A 17,628-nucleotide genomic window follows, 5' to 3' on the forward strand; every position below is an offset into this window, starting at 1 on the left:
TTTGGCTTATCGGGCAGGCAGGGCAGCTTAGGTCAGTCACTGCTGCCTGCCCTTGGATCGCCCGTAGGTTAACCCACCATGTTGCTATACTTCTTGTATAATAAATAAACCTACAGCATATTGATGTAGAATGAACTTAGAGAGCCTACGAGATTTTAATAGGTGCCGATCAGATTTTATGTAATTATTATTGTTGATTACCATAAGTTTCTATCAATTGCTATCACGTGACACCTAAAATGGCCCACGGGCCGTATTTGGGATTTTATAGATTTTGAGGAAACTGTATAGCATGAATTTAGAAACCAGTAAACCTACTTTTTATTCTTTTTATCGTGTGTAAACATCGCAATCATCAATTGATAATATTTTAGTTTCTGTACGTCAATATTGTAATGATTTTTATTAATCAAACAATAAAGTTAACACTCTACAGCATATTATTTTGCAACAAACCTGCTTTTGTGTGATTATTTGTGCAGTACATGCTATGTTCATCATGCGTGGGGGGGGGGGGGGGGTGGCTATATCGACACTATGAAGTACTGCACACAAATTCTCTGTGTAGCGCTGCCAACCTTTCAAAATCAATGGTGGTATAAGTGTCTGACATTGCCCCAGCCCTATAGGCTTTTTACAGGGCGCTGACGTGTGACTGGCTGCCTGCGTCCCAGTCCAACTGACCCTAAGGAAACAGGTAGAAAATGTTGACTGTCACTAAAGCTTGACATGTGACTGGCTCAGCTCAGCCGGGTTTCCACGGCCACGGCCTGTCAGTCAATCTCTCCGTTTCCGAGTAGGCCAAGCCCCGTCTGATCTGAGGCCCCGTGTGTTGCGCAGGTACGGCCCCCTTCTCCACTCGCTCCTGGTGTGAAATGTGTACCTCCATTCATCGTCCCTCAGCCGGTCCCCTCCCCCCTCTCGGACCTGGTTGGTCCCAGCCCCTCCTCCTCCTCTCCAGACCCGGGCCCGTGGCTCGGCTCTGCCCCTTCCTCAGCGGTGGGTTCTCTGGGCTCAGCCCCTGCTGCAGCTGGACACACAGGTTTATCTGAGGGCTCTCAGTCAGGAGCTGGCATCTGGCGTGGCAAGGAGGGGACGCTGACAGCAGGCCGGGGAGAGTGTGGGAACGCAGAGGCAGCGGCAGAAGGACCTGCTGAGCGCCTGGAAGAAGCGCCGAAAGCAGAAGGACATTGGGCGCTATGGCAGGGGCCACCGCACTCGGAATACTCATACTTTTAGAGCTTTTCGCCACTGCCCCAGCTCAGGTAAGGGGAGGGGGTGTCAGGAATTTGGGGGTGCACTGCTGTGAGTCAACGGACAGGGATTAGAGGCCAATGGGTGTTTCAGGGTTGACCCCAGACCTGTGTACATCCAGACGGGCTCGAGCCAGGGGGACCTGCGGCCGCAGCAGGGCCCGGCTACCTGAAGCTGTAAGCGCGACCACTAAGAACCCCCCCATCCACCCTCCAATAATGTATCACTGAAGGTGCAACCCAAGACAGCAGGGCTCCTGCACCATCAGCCATAGAAGGGTGTAGCACGCCAGACGCATCACTACTGTGACCCACCAAGCACAAATGGGGCTGTGTCACCAGCAACTCCAGAGGTACAATACACAAGACATACCAGGGCTAAGATGCAACAAGCACGCCAGGGCTGTAGCACCCTAGACACACTAAGGCTGACACACAAGGGCTTTGACGCCAGCCAATGCAGAGGTGTAATACACTGAACACACCAGGGCTCAAACGCACCAGGGCAGTGACGCGCCAGCCACAGCAGGGCAGTGACGCACCAGCCACAGCAGAGCTGCAGTACGCCAGAGGCATCGGGGCAGTAACACACCAAACGTACAAGGGCTGCTGTGGCACCCTAGACACTCCAGGGCTGCGGCACCACAAACAGCAGGTCAGTGACACACAATCAAGGTGGAGCCCCTCAAAGCTTAGGTGGGCTGTGACACCCGCAGCCTCAGCAGTGCATTGACGGGTGAAGACGCAATACGGAATGGAGCGACCAAGTCATTTCAGGGCTGTGACACCCCAAGACCTAGCGCACCCCAAGACTGACGAGGACTTAGATAGAAGGTGTCCGTGACCGCGTTTTGGGTGCGAGTGATGCTCCTTCCTATGACCTCTGACCTGTTCCCTCCCCTCTTTTGCTTTCCTGGTACCCCCAACCCCATCGACACCAGGAGTTGCAGCGGGGTTGTGGCACCTCAAAATGTACTCGGTGACTTGGTACTTCTAGCTTTGTCGTGGCATCCCAGATTCAGGAAGGCGGCGATTCTCCGAGATTTCACGGAGATGTGACACTTCACAAATGAATGGTTGGTGTCACCCCCTGCCCTGGGCCCCTCCGTATTCACAGGGCCGTGACATCACCGACTGCCAGGCTGTGATTGTGATAACATGACCGTGGCGGGGGGACCCCAATACTTAAGCATGTTTGGGTTGTGACATTCCACACCACCACCACCACCACTCATTAACTGAGGAGTTATGTGGGTACGGGCCCCTAGTTTTCACTCGATTGGACCTCTAAACCGCGTAGGCGTTTCTCCGCTGGCCCTGCTTGGAGGAATCATTTCACAGGAGCCCTGGCTCCACCGCCGCGGAGCACTTCCAACACCAGTGAACTGCAGAACAAACCTGAAGATATTATGTTTCACAATTTAATACGGTGGTTATTAAAAAAATATATTACGGTTGCGGGTCACCAGTGAGACACCGAGAGCGGTGGCTCGAGTCTCCACAGACTGGTGTGTTTCACCCGAGTGTGAATTGTCACAAGATAGTGAGGCATTGCTGCAGAACGTCTCATTTCTGTGCGGACCATACTGCACATCACGGGGCGTCTTTTGGCACAGCCGTAAGGGCGGGGGGTATCTTTGGAAGTTTTGGGATCAGTTCCCTATCTTAAGAAGTTATGTTGCACTGTTTTGTCGAGGTGCTTTCTGGGTATCCTTGGCCCACCATGCCCCATGGCTCACGCTGGATGCGTGGCGTCTCCCGTGGCCTGCAGTTTAGGGGTTGAGCGCTGTCATAGAGATATATGTGTATTTCTGAACGGTCTTCGGCCCATTGGCATCCTTACTCGCTTGGCATCGGTTATGGTGGTGGGGTTGGCGCTGCGCTTCCGCTTTTGCCCGCCTCCAGGTGCCCCTCACATTAATGTATGTCTTGGAGAGGCGACGTCTTCGCGACTTTAGGGGCCTTCGCACTGTTTGATGGGCTGCTCTCGGCTGTTTCCATTCTGTCCCTCGGCAGGGGGTTCGGGGTCCAGCCTCCGAGGCCTGCAGTTTACGAGGCCGGTCCCCTGCTCTTCCCGGCTGCCCCTCATTATTGGATTACCCTGTGCAGGAATGTGCGGCCGGCCCAGGAATGCCCGCCCCGGCTCCTGCACAAGGGGGCTTTGTTCCCGGGCTGGGGCGAGGGCAGGCCCCTCCGTGTGCACACGCAGACTTAAGAAAACACCTCAGGCGCACACAGGGCTCCTGTGTCTGCTCCTGTCTGCCACCGGGCAACCTCAGGGATGTGGGGAGTGAAGATGGAGGGGGCGGGGGCGGCGGCCACGTCATGTGCGTTCGAATAGGTGGTATATTCTACGTGACTAAGATGCATACCACCGGTTTCACTTTAGCAATAGAAAAATTCACGTGTGTCAGGGACACTGTAAAAATACCACCCACCCCACCCCTTGTGACAGCGGAAACTTGGGGACCAATGAGTGGATGAATTGATGGAGCAGTTGGAGGTGTGGGGGGGGGATGCACGACTGGAGGGATACATGAATGCATGGACTGGCAAAGAGATGTATGGATGGATGAATGGATGGATGGCTCATAGATGACCGGGGAGGGCGAATGTATGGGATGGTGGGCAGACGGATGGGTGAATGAAAGAACGAATGAGTGGCAGACGGATGCAATTAATTGTGGATACGTGAATGAATGCTCCGCGAGGCAGACTGATGGATGGATGGGTAGGTGAGTGGAAGGTCAAGAGGACTTGAAAAGATGGGGAGAATGGGTGTCAGGATTGTTATGGATGGATGAGTGCATGGATGGATACATGGGTGGTTAGATGGCCAGCTAAAGGAAAACGGTGCATGAAAGGTCAGAAATGTGGAGTGCGGTGGTTGGACCCTCACTTGTGCTGCTTGGATCACACTCAATCGTGTTACTGTGTCCTGTGGTACCTGTGTCAGGCCACGCTACCCTCACTTCTGCTGTCACCCTGACATGTGTCACCTTCACTCATAACTCCCCCCTCACTTGTGCTGCTTGTGTCCCCTTCCTCGTACTACACTGTCCTGCGATTGTCACCCCGTTTGTGAATCCCTCATTCACGTCACCCCGACTTGTAACACACTGTTGTGCTGGAAATATCGCCCTCACTCGTATAATACCCACCTGCGTCACCCTTCTCTCTTGTGTCTTGTCGCACTCACTCGTGTAACCCCAACGGGTATTGCACGTTGTTGTATTCCTTGGGAACCCATCAAAGTGCCTGGTGCCCCCTCAATTGCGTTACACCCCCTTGCGCTGCTTGTGAAATTGCCTCTCGTGTAACCATCACGTCACACTTCCTCGAGTTAAACTCTCTTGTGCTTCCTGTGTACCCCAACTTGTGCAACCTTCAGCCCTGCCACCCTCACCCCTGTATCCCTTTAACTCGTGCTTCTTTGCCACCCTGCCTCGTGCTAGGCTCTCGTATTCTCCTGGTGCCCCGTCACCTGTGCTAGCGCGCGTGCTCCATTGCTCCCCGACACCTGTGCAAGCGCGCGTGCTCCAGAGCTCCCCGTCACCTGTGCTAGCGCGCGTGCCCCAGAGCTCCCCGTCACCTGTGCTAGCGCGCCTGCCCCAGAGCTCCCCGTCACCTGTGCTAGCGCGCGTGCCCCAGAGCTCCTTGTCGCCTGTGCTAGCGCGCGTGCCCCAGAGCTCCTCGGCTTCATAAGACTTTCTCTGTTCTCTCTTGCAGCAGAGAGCGGGACCCCGCGGACCTCCGGGAGATGAAGGACCACCAGGAACCCCCGGCAAGGACGGCATCGACGTGAGTGAGGGTCCGGCCTGTCAGTGGGCTGGGTGGAGGGGCAAGGGGGCGAGTGGGTGTGACTAATGGGGGCGGGGTGAGCCCCTCTGCAGCGATAAAGAGCCAGTGGTGCCAGCGGCTGCTGTGGCTTTGGGGGGCGGCAGCCGGGGGCGCAGTGCAGGGCTCACAGCGGGCCTTGGAGGGCACACGCACGGCACTGCAAGCCTCTCGTCTGAGAGGACAGTACTGTATTGTAATTGCTTTTATATAGCGCTTACTACCCCTGACGAGGCGTCGAAGCCCTTTCAGCAGTAGCACCCTACTCCGAAACCAAAAAGGATTAGTGGTGAATTAGTATAGGGAGGTATTACATTAATTTGAGCGGTGGTCATGTGAGTTTGTTTGGATTGAAAAGGGATAGAAGAGGGAAGGGTTTGCATTTATATAGCACTTGCTACACATGATGAGGTGTTGAAGTGCTTTTTGGCAGGTAGCAAACTATGCCAGAACCCAAACGAGATTAGTGGGGAATTATCATAGGGAAATATGAAATTAATTTGAGCGGTGGACATGCTAGTCTGTTAGTTGGATTGAAAATAACAGTGAAGGGATAGAAGAGGGAAGGGCCTAAAAAGTTTTTTTTTTTTTTGACCTCATAGCAGTAGGAGGGTGTTTGGGATGAGTAAGGGGGAGGTGGAGGGGGTAAGAGTCTGAGGGAAAGGTTTAGAAAGGCTTGTTTGGGAGATCTGAACAGTAACAGGTATGAGATGATGCAAGGAGGTGTAGAGGATGGAAGAGTCTAGAAGGGGTCATTTTGTGGGTCACAGTAGTAGAATGGGGTTTGGGATGAGTCGGAGAGTGCTGCAAACTCCACTCCTCCACGGGGGCATAGGGCATTAACCTGCACACACACTGCACTGGGCACTGTCGCCCTCACCCTCTGATCTGACACAGCACTACACTGCGTTTACTGTGCAGCGAGCTCTGCAAGCCTCGCCTCTCCGGAAGAGTACACGTACACTGCACTGAGCACTGCAAGTTTTACTCCTCAGGGAGGGAAGATGACACTATACTGCATACACACTGCACTGGCTACTGCACGCTTCACTCCCCTGAGTGGGACAACTACGGTAAACTGCACACACACTGCACAAGCACTGCAAGCCGCACTCCTCTGAGAAGGAACGCAGCAGTAATCTTCTTACGCACTGCATGACACACTGCTGTCTCACTCATTGAGAGTCCGTCTCAAACTTTAGAAAGCAGTCTCGCCCGTTGGAAGTTTGACAGGGCCCAAGGGTGTGCATGGATTCCCATATCTCAACACCAGAATATCATTCAAAACTCTCCCGTTCAGGTTTCTAGGCGCTCAAACTGACTGGAGTAAGGAAGTTCATGGCCTCAATTTTGTACAACACTAGTTTTACACTTCCGACCAGCTCAATGTACATACAATTATGCAGTGATCCCAGCCTACTACATATTGCCTTTCCTGATTATTTCTAGGGCATTTCTGCATTTTATTGCTGGCTTGCCCCATCTGGACAAACGTAGTCCAAGGTCAGATCTGGTACTGTTTAGGGCAGGGGCGCGTAGAACCCTAAGCGGAAACCGCATGTTCTATAACACAATGTAGCAGGCTTACTAACACTTTGCACCGGTTTGCCTCACAAAAGTGACGCAGACCAGCACAAAATGGTACGGGGCTTATTTAGAAGCTCATTGCGCCGCCGGTGCGTTGCTTTTATTGAAGCACCGCCAGCGCAATGGGCTTCCCCATATTTACAAGGCCATGTAAAGTCACCCTGCGTGACTTTTCCTAACCTTGTAAAGGTGTTTCCTTTTCAAGCATATCTCTGCATGAAAGGGGCGTTCCATGAGTGTTGCTCTGGGTGTTCTGACGCACCATCCATAGAATATGACGCATTCCCAGATTTACAACCTTTTGTAAACCAGTGACTGCATCAGAATCCTACGCCTCCCTAGGGGAGGCGTATGGAGGTGCAACAAGGAGAAATGCTTTTATTTCTCCTCATTTTTTCCTCCCTCTTTCTATGCGTGCTGTATTACGCACATGAATTCACCCCTCGAGCTGCAGCAGGACTGACGCCTGCTCCTCCGTAGCCGAATCACTCCGCTACTAAACTTGGACTCCAGCCCTTCACTTGCTGAGTATATCTCCCGACAGGTGCAATTTAGGGACACATGCAGCCAGAACTTTTGTCCAGACTGGGCTGTAACAAATAACCCCCCCCCCCCCACCGCAGACAGTCCTGATGAAGACCCGTAGTGACTACCTAAAGGAGCACATCGTGGGTTGAAACGTCGACGATACAACAAGGGTCAGACCGACCAAGGCCCTGCTTACCCAAATAGCAACCAGGGCTCATGGTTGCGAGTCTGGCCATTAGAAACCTTGTTCTGTCCCCTGTATATAAATCCTGAACCACTCTGTATATACTGCACAAATTGTTTCTTCACTTGAGCACATATGTCACTTGAGCACCATATATCTCACCCATTGCAAACAACCGTTTTTTGTTACTGCACCAGTTACTCCGATGCCAGCACCTGTAATCCCAACAGCTACACCAGATCAAAGCGGCCTCTCTCCCCCAAACCTGATTACAGAGTGCGTTTCAGGAAGGGGTTTAGATTGTTCCTTTCAGAATGTCTCCCTATTGGATTCCTCTTCACCGCTTCCACCTGCCAAGCGAACCAGAGCAGGGGGGCTACTAAAGGCGCAATACCTGGAAAAACCTAAAAACATTTGCGCACCTAAATCTAAAACTGCCCAAATAAGGGTGCACCCCATGAATTCCAAAGTGATAGCACCACCAAAGCCAGTAAACACTTTGCCGCCTCAGGTACTGCAACCGGATTCACCTGGGCCAGAGATCAGGTCAGAGATCACAGTAAAGCTGAACAGAATAATGGCTCCCATCCTTGCTAAATTGTCCCAAATAGAATTACGTTTGTCGGAGTTAGAATCACAGAATCGGACCCTACTTGACCGAACTCCTGCGATGCATGTTCCCCATCCGATAACATCTACAATCCAAGTACCACCAAGAGAAATACGGGAGCCATTCTTAGCGACACAAACGACGCAGCCATCACCATCATCTCTACCATCTGGTGGCCCCATTAGTCATGCAACGCAGCCCTTCAATGCTCCCTCCAATCCCAATCTGACACGGGCCACCCAATGTCTCTCAGGTCAGAATGAAGAAGATCCAACCTCCCAGCCACCATTATCCCAGAAGGGACCAACAGGAGTAGCACATAGGGCAGGACGCCAAGATAACCGCAATGGAGCGAAAGAGCACCTCCCGCAACAAACTATCCATCTCCCTTCCACCGCTGCCCCATTGGTTTTGTTTCTGGCAAATGTGCCCCCCGTGAAAACCAGAGTGAACCTACCAGACAATTAATGGACAAATGCCTGCATTGGTTATTGTATAATGTTAATGTGACCGACCGGGGGAGGAGGCAGCTGGCTCATGAATTAATTATGGCCAAGAGAGTAGGTTGGGTGGGGGGACAAAGAAAAACTTTTGGCGGTGATTGCTTGGTAATCAATTTTAATAATGCGTATGCAAGTGCTTCCTTTTTAGCTAACCTTCACAGCCCGCTTTAAGGAACAGCCAGATGATTCCTTTAGTGTTGGAGTTTTTTTGTACTGGCCAGGATGGTTCCAAGGGGAGGGCTCTTACGGACAGAAACCCTAATCCATTTATTGTTCGGAATGTGGGTCCCACTACAAATCATGGGATTAGATTACACAATAGATTTGCTGCTTTGTCGAATCTGGAGGATTGTGACTGACTAACCCTGCCACCACCTCAACTATCCATCAGGCCAACCACCGCGGCCCTAGTAGAGTGTAGCCCACTGATACCATCACCCATTATATTACCCTCTGAGGAGGTCCCTGCAGCTGCAACTTTAGCGCAAGGTACACAGGGACATGGGCAGACCCTAGCACTCTCTACGAACAAAACTGAGGGTACTTTGGCGAACATGGTATTATGGAATGTGGCAGGCTTAGCCTCCAAAATTGTTAATCCACATTGGCTAAATGAGTGGCAAGCCATGGCGATAGTATTATTCCAGGAACCTAGGGCAATATACCCTCCCTTCTTTATGGGGTTTCGCACCTTCCACTCTCCAGCTGTTCCCTCAGCCTTTGGAAGGGCAAAAGGGGGGTTACTTATTTTAATTTTGAATAATATTCCACACCAAGTCAGACAAGTTGGGCCCTCACATACCCATTTCCAGATTTTAAAGTTGGCCAATCAGGAAACAGACTATCTGTACTCTTGTTAACCTTTATAATAATGAGTTTGGGAGGCACTCGAGGGTTATGGTAGATGCTTTAGTGGTGGAGATTGAGAAATTGAACAAAGGGAAAAAAGGGGGCAATGTGAATCTCGTATGGGCGGGGGAATTTAACATTCACCCTTGTAAGCTTAATGGAACCAGGGTATTTGGAGCAGAAGACGCTCGTGGTAATCGCCTCTCACATTTTTCACATAATGGGTATGGAGAGACTCTAAATAGTTTGTTATTTCAGTGGAATATGTCTATGCTAGGTGTGACGAACGAGAGAGGGCAAGGGACAACTTTCAGAAGGGGCACTCAGGAGTCCACTATTGATTTTGTTTTAGTGTCCGGACATTTACTTCGGAAAGAGGCCCTTAAGAGCATCCGGTTTTCACCCCAGAGTGATCATGCCATGCTATTGACTTACTTAAATATCTTACCCAAACCAAAAGAACATAACCAGGTCGTTGAGGACGTGAACCTGTCTAGGAAAAATGGCTATCAGTTGAAATGGACAGTGGTAAAAAAATCAAATTTGGTCCCCGAAATTCTATTGCAAGTAAAGAAAGACATCATAGCATGCTTGGAAGAAAAGATATTGCCCGCAGACCTGGTCATTAGATTCATCGCTCTTTTAGCAAAGATAACAAAAGCAATCACGCGGGTGAAGTCACAAAATATTACAGCTAAAAAGGGGCGGTTTGACTCAGCCTGTCCAAAGCGAAAATAGCTCTCGTAAATGCCTTAAAAACTCTCCCCAGAGATTATCTCAAGATCCGCTCACTACCCAATGAGTATAAATTAGCCAGGAGGGCGAGAGAGAATGATCTGAGGGCACAGGTGTGGGAAGACCTTGAGCAAGCAGCTTGCTCTGGTAGCAGCAAAGATTTTTGGGAAGTTGTAAATGCCCCTTATTTTAAAGACATCAGTGACTCCGTATTAGATGTGCATGTAGATGAAGAGGCATGGGTGAGACATTTTGAAGGAATTTTTGGGTTATCAACTCCCTCGCCTACTTTAGTACGCTCCCCAGAAACTTTACCTTAGGAACGACTAATCTTCACTGTATCTAAGGTTCGAAAGGCTTTAGAATCTTGTATCCCCGGTAAGGCTCTAGGGCCGGACGGTGTACCAATTGACCTCTTCCAATACGATTATGATATGTGGGTCCCCTTATTTGCAAATATTTTTAACAGCATTCAGATAGTAGGTCCACCTCCATCATGGAACCAGAGTGTAATTGTCCTGATTTATAAAAAAGGGGATATGGGCTCTCCACAGAAATACCGCCCTATATCTCTCCTCGACACCACCGCCAAACTAATGGGGCGGGTTCTACTGGCCAGATTGGAGGATTGGGCAAAATCGCATAATATCATCATAAAGGCACCATATGGGTTCCGTAGAGGTATGGGGACGGTCGACCAGTGTCTAAACCTCTCCCTAACTATAGGGAAGTACTCGAAGGCTAAAAGCAGGAAGCTACACATGGCCTTCATGGACTTAACATCAGCCTTTGATTGCATCTCACATTCTAGGCTATGGTCCATTAAGGACGGTATGGGCATTGACCCGCCGATTATTGGGTTCATCCGCCAGCTATATGCCAATGCCACCGCCTGCGTAAGGTATGGTAGGAAGGGGGAGTACACTCGTCATTTTAAAATCGAAAAGGGAGTAATACAGGGGTGTGTGCTCACCCCGTTTCTTTTTTCAATCTACACAAACGGAGTCGAGCCCTTCCTGTCTGCTCTCTCATTGGATGTGCCCAAATTCGATCAAACCCCCCTCCCGATCCTGGCATACGCTGATGACGCGGTACTGATGGCAAGAACGGGGTTGGCCTTACAAAAATTAATTAAAGCTTATTCCATCTTCATGGCCTCCCTTGATCTAAAAGTCAATGAATCCAAATCATTTATAATTGTGGCCGAAGAGACTAGAGGTGAGAAACATCCCCATTTTCAGATGGCTGGTAAGGAACTCAAGGTGGTTGACTCCTTCTCATATCTCGCAGTGCTCTTCGATAAGGATCACTCGTGATCTAAATTAGTGAAAACAAGAGGCCAAGGTATGCAAAGGAGCCTTAATGCTGTTAAGAGATTTGAAAAAAAGTTGGGAGGAAGGCCATTGGATGCAATTAAAAACATTTACCTAGCTAAAATTAAGTCAGCCGTAACGTATGGAGCAGACGTCTGGGGTATGGTCAATGCTGCTTTGTTACAGCAAATGGATGACTCCTTTTTAAAAAATTGTGTGTCTATACCCCAATCAGCCCCAAATTACATTTTACATCTTGAATTGGGGCTCCCTTACTTGAGTGACACCATAAGGTTGGCCCCAGTCCTCTTGTAGCTATCAATATTACAGAGAACTAGGGTGGATTTGACACAAACTATTATAAGGGAATGCTGTAACCTAAATTACTACAAAAGGATTGGGTGGCTAAATTATGTAGAAACTGTACTGAAAGCTTTAGGGATGGTAAAACTTTTTCAGGACCCTGATTCCTGCAAAGATGTCTAGAAGAAATGGTTAACAGATTTATACTCTCAAAGAGTAGAATATGCCACTCTCAAAGAGTAGAATATGCCCGTAGGGAAATAAAAACGGATCCATCTTTCCTCCATTGCATACGATCTGGTCCCACCAATATCAGGAGAATGTTTTCACTATTTAGCTCGTATAAATAACGTGCAGCACAGATACATTTGATTGCATTTCAGACTGAATATGATCCCGTTACTCCTGGGATACCCACAAAATAAATTCAGATTAGCAGATCTCGCCCCCTGCCTTTGCAATAACCATGCCGTGCAGTCAGATCTACATATCGTACTATTTTGTAAAAATGATTCAGAGGAAAGGAAAATATTTATACTTCCAATTCTGAGGCACCATAAATTTAGGCAATGTCGGGTCGCCATGTACTTTCTAAAAGCTTTACTGGACCCATTTGTATGTTTCTGTGTCGCTTCATTTTTATGGGCCTGTTTTAGGAAGAGGAAAAAGGCGGGCTCTTATCTTAGTAGTATTGTGTAATTTTAATCATAAATTGTCCTTCCTTTTTTTATATAAATGATTTTAAAGGTCTTATTTGGATCACAGCAAGCTTGTTTAATACTCATTTTAACTAGTTGTATATATGTATATTTATTGACTTGAACATTTTCATGTGTACTTATGTGCTTTTATGGTCTGTTTACAAAGATTGAATAAAGCTGTGTGACTGACTCACAAAAAATGTATCATGATTACATTAGACATGTACGCCATCTATGTAAAGCTCTTCTTTAGCCCCTATTAAAGCAAGCGCATCTTTGAAAGATATACATTAATTGTACACATCCATCTAATTCTGGAACTTATTTTTTTAAGTTATACCTATACCAACTGGTACCATTTTACAATGGGCAATCACTCCATCACAAAACCACTCACAATGAAAATGATGTTAAATTATCCTTCACTATACTTTATATATAGCTTGACAACAATCAGTCTAAATCCATGATTTGCTGTAAGTCATTTTATGGTCCAAGAAAGTTCTACTCCAGTAAATAATAATATTCATAAGGCACACTGTCTTCCTTCTCCAGTGCTCTCAAGTGACAAATCCTTTTCATGTCTCTATCACCTCCTTTCATGTTACTTTTGATTTGTTCAATCCCCTGCAATCTGAATTCAATTCTACTCGTATGATGTTCCCCATAGTGTAAAACCAAGGAGTATCTAGAGTTGTTATTCCTAACTGCTCTAAAATGTTCCCGTACACACACATTTTGTTGTCTAGTAGTGCTTCTCACAGAGATCAAATATCATTTTCAAATAAATATGTAATCCACAAAATGAGTAATACAGTTAAAGAATTGATTGCACTTACATTTCACTTTCACAGACATTACAACCATTACATCAGAAACATGTATTTAGGGGTAATCATTTTTCTCTGCTTCCCACTGGCAGGGTACTAGTCCTATTTCTAATTGTGGTCCCTCTACAATTAGCAATTATTGTTCACAGTATTATTTCATTTTTAAGGCCTGGAACTTCTGAAAGCAATGACCTGTGTTTACTACACACTTTATACATGTGATTGGTGAACAAATTATATTTACTTATAAATATCAAATTATCTTTCTTTTTATGTGTTTAGATCCTGATAAGCTGCCACTTCTGTTCAGTCGTTTAACACTGTATCCAGCTCTGTTTAGTATCTCTTCATTATATACTCTAACCTGAAACTGCATCTTTAGAGATGCTATGTTTACCTCAAAGATATGTTCTTCTCTGCAATTTCTCTGTTCTCCCACCATGTGGTATTTTCTTTATTTCTTATAGTGGGTGAACATACTAACACAGAGAATGCTCTTGCTGGCTGTAGTTTTTTGGTATATCCAGATTTGTATTCGGTCTTCAATAATGTATTGTTCTAGATCTGTTGATTCTATTTTTTCTTTTACCACAGTCCATCATTAGGAATATATTATGTGGGTGAACGTTCATGTAGTTGTGGAAATAAAGCATTTGATCAGATGTACCTACATCCTTATTAGATGGCCATGTTAGAATGATGAAACACATAAAAGGTGATGAGAGGAATGTTTGCAATGTGTCTAACCACTTGCAATCGCTCTGGGTAGCATTCCAACCCATCATTCTTTTGCCCAGCATGCCACCTCAATTTAGACGCAGCCATATTCAAATTCGTCTTGAACCTGCTCCAATAGGAACAGTCCAGCCCAAACTGCCGGGTCAAGTCCTCCCTGAAACAGAAAACAAGCAACCCACGGCCAGATTTGCCCTAAAACGTTGTGTGGAATGCGACCCTGGGCAATTGCCAGTGACTAAGATTAATTCTCCTAATCCTTCTGTCACCTTGTTGTTTTTGCATTAGGAACCCTAAGTGTGATGGGCATGCCATACGTGGGTCTTGTGCTCACTGTGCCTCTGGACATATACCTCACTGATAAAAATCTATATATGTTGAAACCGGTCTGGGGATTCTTTTGTTCCCATGTGGAGGGGACCTGGCGTGTCAGTTCGAGCTGGACTGTTCTTATTGGAGCAGGATCAAGATTGATTTGCATACATTAGGTCTTTGTCTAGAATGGCACAGTGGGTGAAAAACGATGATCTGGAATATGGCCAGAGTGATTGCCAGTGGTTTAGATTAATTCAAGCATTCCTTCCATCACCTTGTTGTTTTTCAATATTAGAATGATCTCATCAATGAATCAACCCCAAAAGAAAATGTAGTCAATCATTGATAAGACCCCAGATTGCCACCTCCTAAACCACCACATAAAAAGGTTAGCTTAGGAAGGGACAAACCTGGAACCCATGCTAGTTCCCTGTATCTGGTGGTGCCAATAGCTTTGATGCAAGAAAAAACCTTACTAGAGAAGAATATCATGTTTATATGTTCCATAAAATTGTCCTAGCAAATCAATAGAAATTCTTTTTTGATACACGTATAAAGACTAGAAACATATAATGGGCCCACAGGGTGAAAAGTGTACTTGTTTTTGTTCTTTCAGTAAGTTATATATGCTCAGATATCTAGGTGTCTTCATGTGCAAGTAGTTGTATTCCAAATCAGTGATTAGTCCATTCTCTTCCCAATCTAATCAGTAATAAGAGTTTTGTGTCCCATTGGAACATTTGACAGTTTTTTTAAACAATCTGTATCATCTAGTTGTCTTTCCATGTCATATTCATTTCTATTCATTATTATTATATTACCAAACTTTCAGGCTTCCCATATATAGCTATAGTCTTAGCTCTACTCAAATTTAGTAATGCTTCTTCTTCCTTGCATGTTAAAATCCTTCTTTTATAGTGGTTCATAGTTTTTCACTAGTTTGTAAAATTCTTCTTTAACTGTTTTTTGAAAAACAATCAATATTATTCTCATGTGAACCTGGTGACATAAAGTTTGAAGGAGGCTTCACCCCACTGTCACAACTCAAATTCTCTACTATTTCCAAGTCAGACAAAACTGAATCAACATTTTTGACTGACTTAGATGTGTCTGAAGATAATATTGTTTGTGTATCACCAGTATCTGCAATGATATAGTAAGAGTAGCTATGGGATGGAAGGGAACAGTTCATTTTTCTATTTGTGCAAAACTATTTTTCTACTCTAGCTCTCTACTAAACCTATATAGAGCAACATGTATATGAGACAACCAGAAACCTAGTCCTTGCTTTCTACTTTTATTTAATTCTCATTCAGAATTGTAGTAGACTAAATGACATCAAGGTTCTCTGTTTCTTGATTAACCCGTTTTTTCTTTCATATCTTCAAAATTGTCATCAATACCTCTAATGTTTGGAGCAAGGCTTATGCGTTCTGCTTCTTTTTCACCTGATTTCATGTCCGAATCTGAGGCTTCCCAGATTTCTTTTGATTTTTAAGAACATTTGATAAGATTGTATGACTTTCTTAATCTTTAAAAAATATATTTCTGTTGCCTCTTTAAGGTCCATACCCTTGATTTTCCCTTCTAAATTTTCAATGCTTGTGTCAAATTTACCAACTCTTTTGTTAGCATTTTTTTAATAAGATCTTTATCATTGTGTAGAAAGTATTGTCTATGTTTTCCTCCTATTTTGTTAGATCTATATCAAAATCATCCAAGGTTGGAAAAGTCAATATTCTAAGACCTTATGGCATCCTTTTGATTTCTAAGTATGTTTTTTGTACCGCAGTCCTCGCCCTGCAGGAGCACCCCACCTCGTCATGGCGCCCTAACTGTGCTCCCTTCACCCGAGGCCTCAGACACTGAAAACATCAAAACCCAACAGACCTTGTAATTGAGTGCCCCAGACTGAAAGAACCCTAATATCATTTATACTGATGCCTCAAATAGCTGAAGCACTGTGGAGCCCTACGTTCAATAAATCCTAGGACTCCAATCAATGGCAGCAGTCAAACCCACATTGTCAATAAAAGTAGGGGCGTCCCAAACACGGGTACCAGCAGCTCATTATAGTTGATGGAACTGGTTTTAGATAGACGTGTGATCCCTATAGTTGTGCAGAAAAAAATTAGGTTTGTGTCTTTTTCACTTGCCCACCATTTTGGTCTTCTGCACTCTCTAGAGGTAGGTTTGTGTGCAAAAGTGAGGATGGGCTGGAGTGCATGAAGTAAGACAACTTTGAGCATATTTGTCAGCGAGCACTCCATTCAACCAACCCTTGTGCTCTTCAAGAAGACTATTCGGCCGCAGAAAGGTTCTCATATCCTAAGATCCTCCTCGCACATCTGGGAGCGGTGGGGCCATTCAGATGGATAAAGATGCCCCCACTTCAGGAAGAGGCAGGAAATCTACACTGGCTCCAAATAGAGTGCATTTTATAGTATAATTCACACAGCAAACTCCCTTATTTATGAGAGCCAAGTTAGCCATTTTGAAGTTCAATGAATTGCCCAGGATTGCACAGAGCGATAAAGTGAAGAAAGGGGGATTTAAATCTACGTATTCTGGTACCAAATTACTTAACTTCGCCTCTAGATGACTAATGTCCATCCTCCATACGAACATCAAAGCCAATCCATGGATTTAGAGTGTTGGAAATCCTCAGAGTAATAGAGGTACAAATCGTGACTCTTCATTGGTTTTTTTTTTGCAATTTGTAAGTGATTCCCAGTTTATATTCCTGTTCTGAATAAATACATTGCAATTCAAGAATGGGAAAGTCTCTGTATTTCTCCGAAGACGTTTCCGCATTTTAGCAATAAAAGTGTATCTAGCATGAGTACTTTTTTATTTTTTTGCCTTATCAGTGCTCCTTTGGTGGGTGAATTGAAGAAATGTGAGAGTGTGCAGTTATTTAGGTTTAATCAGCAAAACGGAATTGTGGAAAGAAAAGCTGAAAAAACACTTACTTTTTTGAATCTTTAAACTCGAATATTGAGAGTTCTAGGTTTTTGCCAAAAAGTGAACAAAATAGCAACACTTTAGACCAACTCTCAATCTAGCACTTGGGGGCTGATGTCTCTTGTCTATGATGCATAAAATCATGTTTGGCAGCATTTTAATTGGGGGTTTTACCTCCCAAGAGTCACCCACCCCAGGGACGCTAAGACAGGTGATTGTTGCAGTCCCCGAGGTTGTACCCTGTGACAGGGATAGAGAAGTAATCTGGTACAAGAATACCGAGATGATTCAAACCCCACTTTCTTCACTTTATTGCACTGCAATGCCTCCGCATGTGCATTCCAAAGACACCTCCTCACTAGTGCCCCAAGATCTAGTCAA

General features: G+C 46.0%; 1 protein-coding gene across 1 annotated transcript in view; it reads left to right on the top strand.

The window, feature by feature from the left end:
- Positions 1-996: 996 nt before the first annotated feature.
- Positions 997-17,628, top strand: part of COL9A3 (collagen type IX alpha 3 chain) — a 193,883-nt gene continuing 177,251 nt past the window's right edge. Inside the window, exons 1-2 of the mRNA XM_085619726.1 lie at positions 997-1,265; positions 4,983-5,054. Of these exons, the coding sequence (XP_085475852.1) occupies positions 1,200-1,265; positions 4,983-5,054 (138 nt within the window). The 5' untranslated portion in view covers positions 997-1,199. The remainder of the gene's footprint in view (positions 1,266-4,982; positions 5,055-17,628) is intronic.

This window comes from Triturus cristatus, chromosome 7 (assembly GCF_964204655.1).
Source record: "Triturus cristatus chromosome 7, aTriCri1.1, whole genome shotgun sequence".
NCBI classification, from domain to species: Eukaryota; Metazoa; Chordata; class Amphibia; order Caudata; family Salamandridae; genus Triturus; species Triturus cristatus.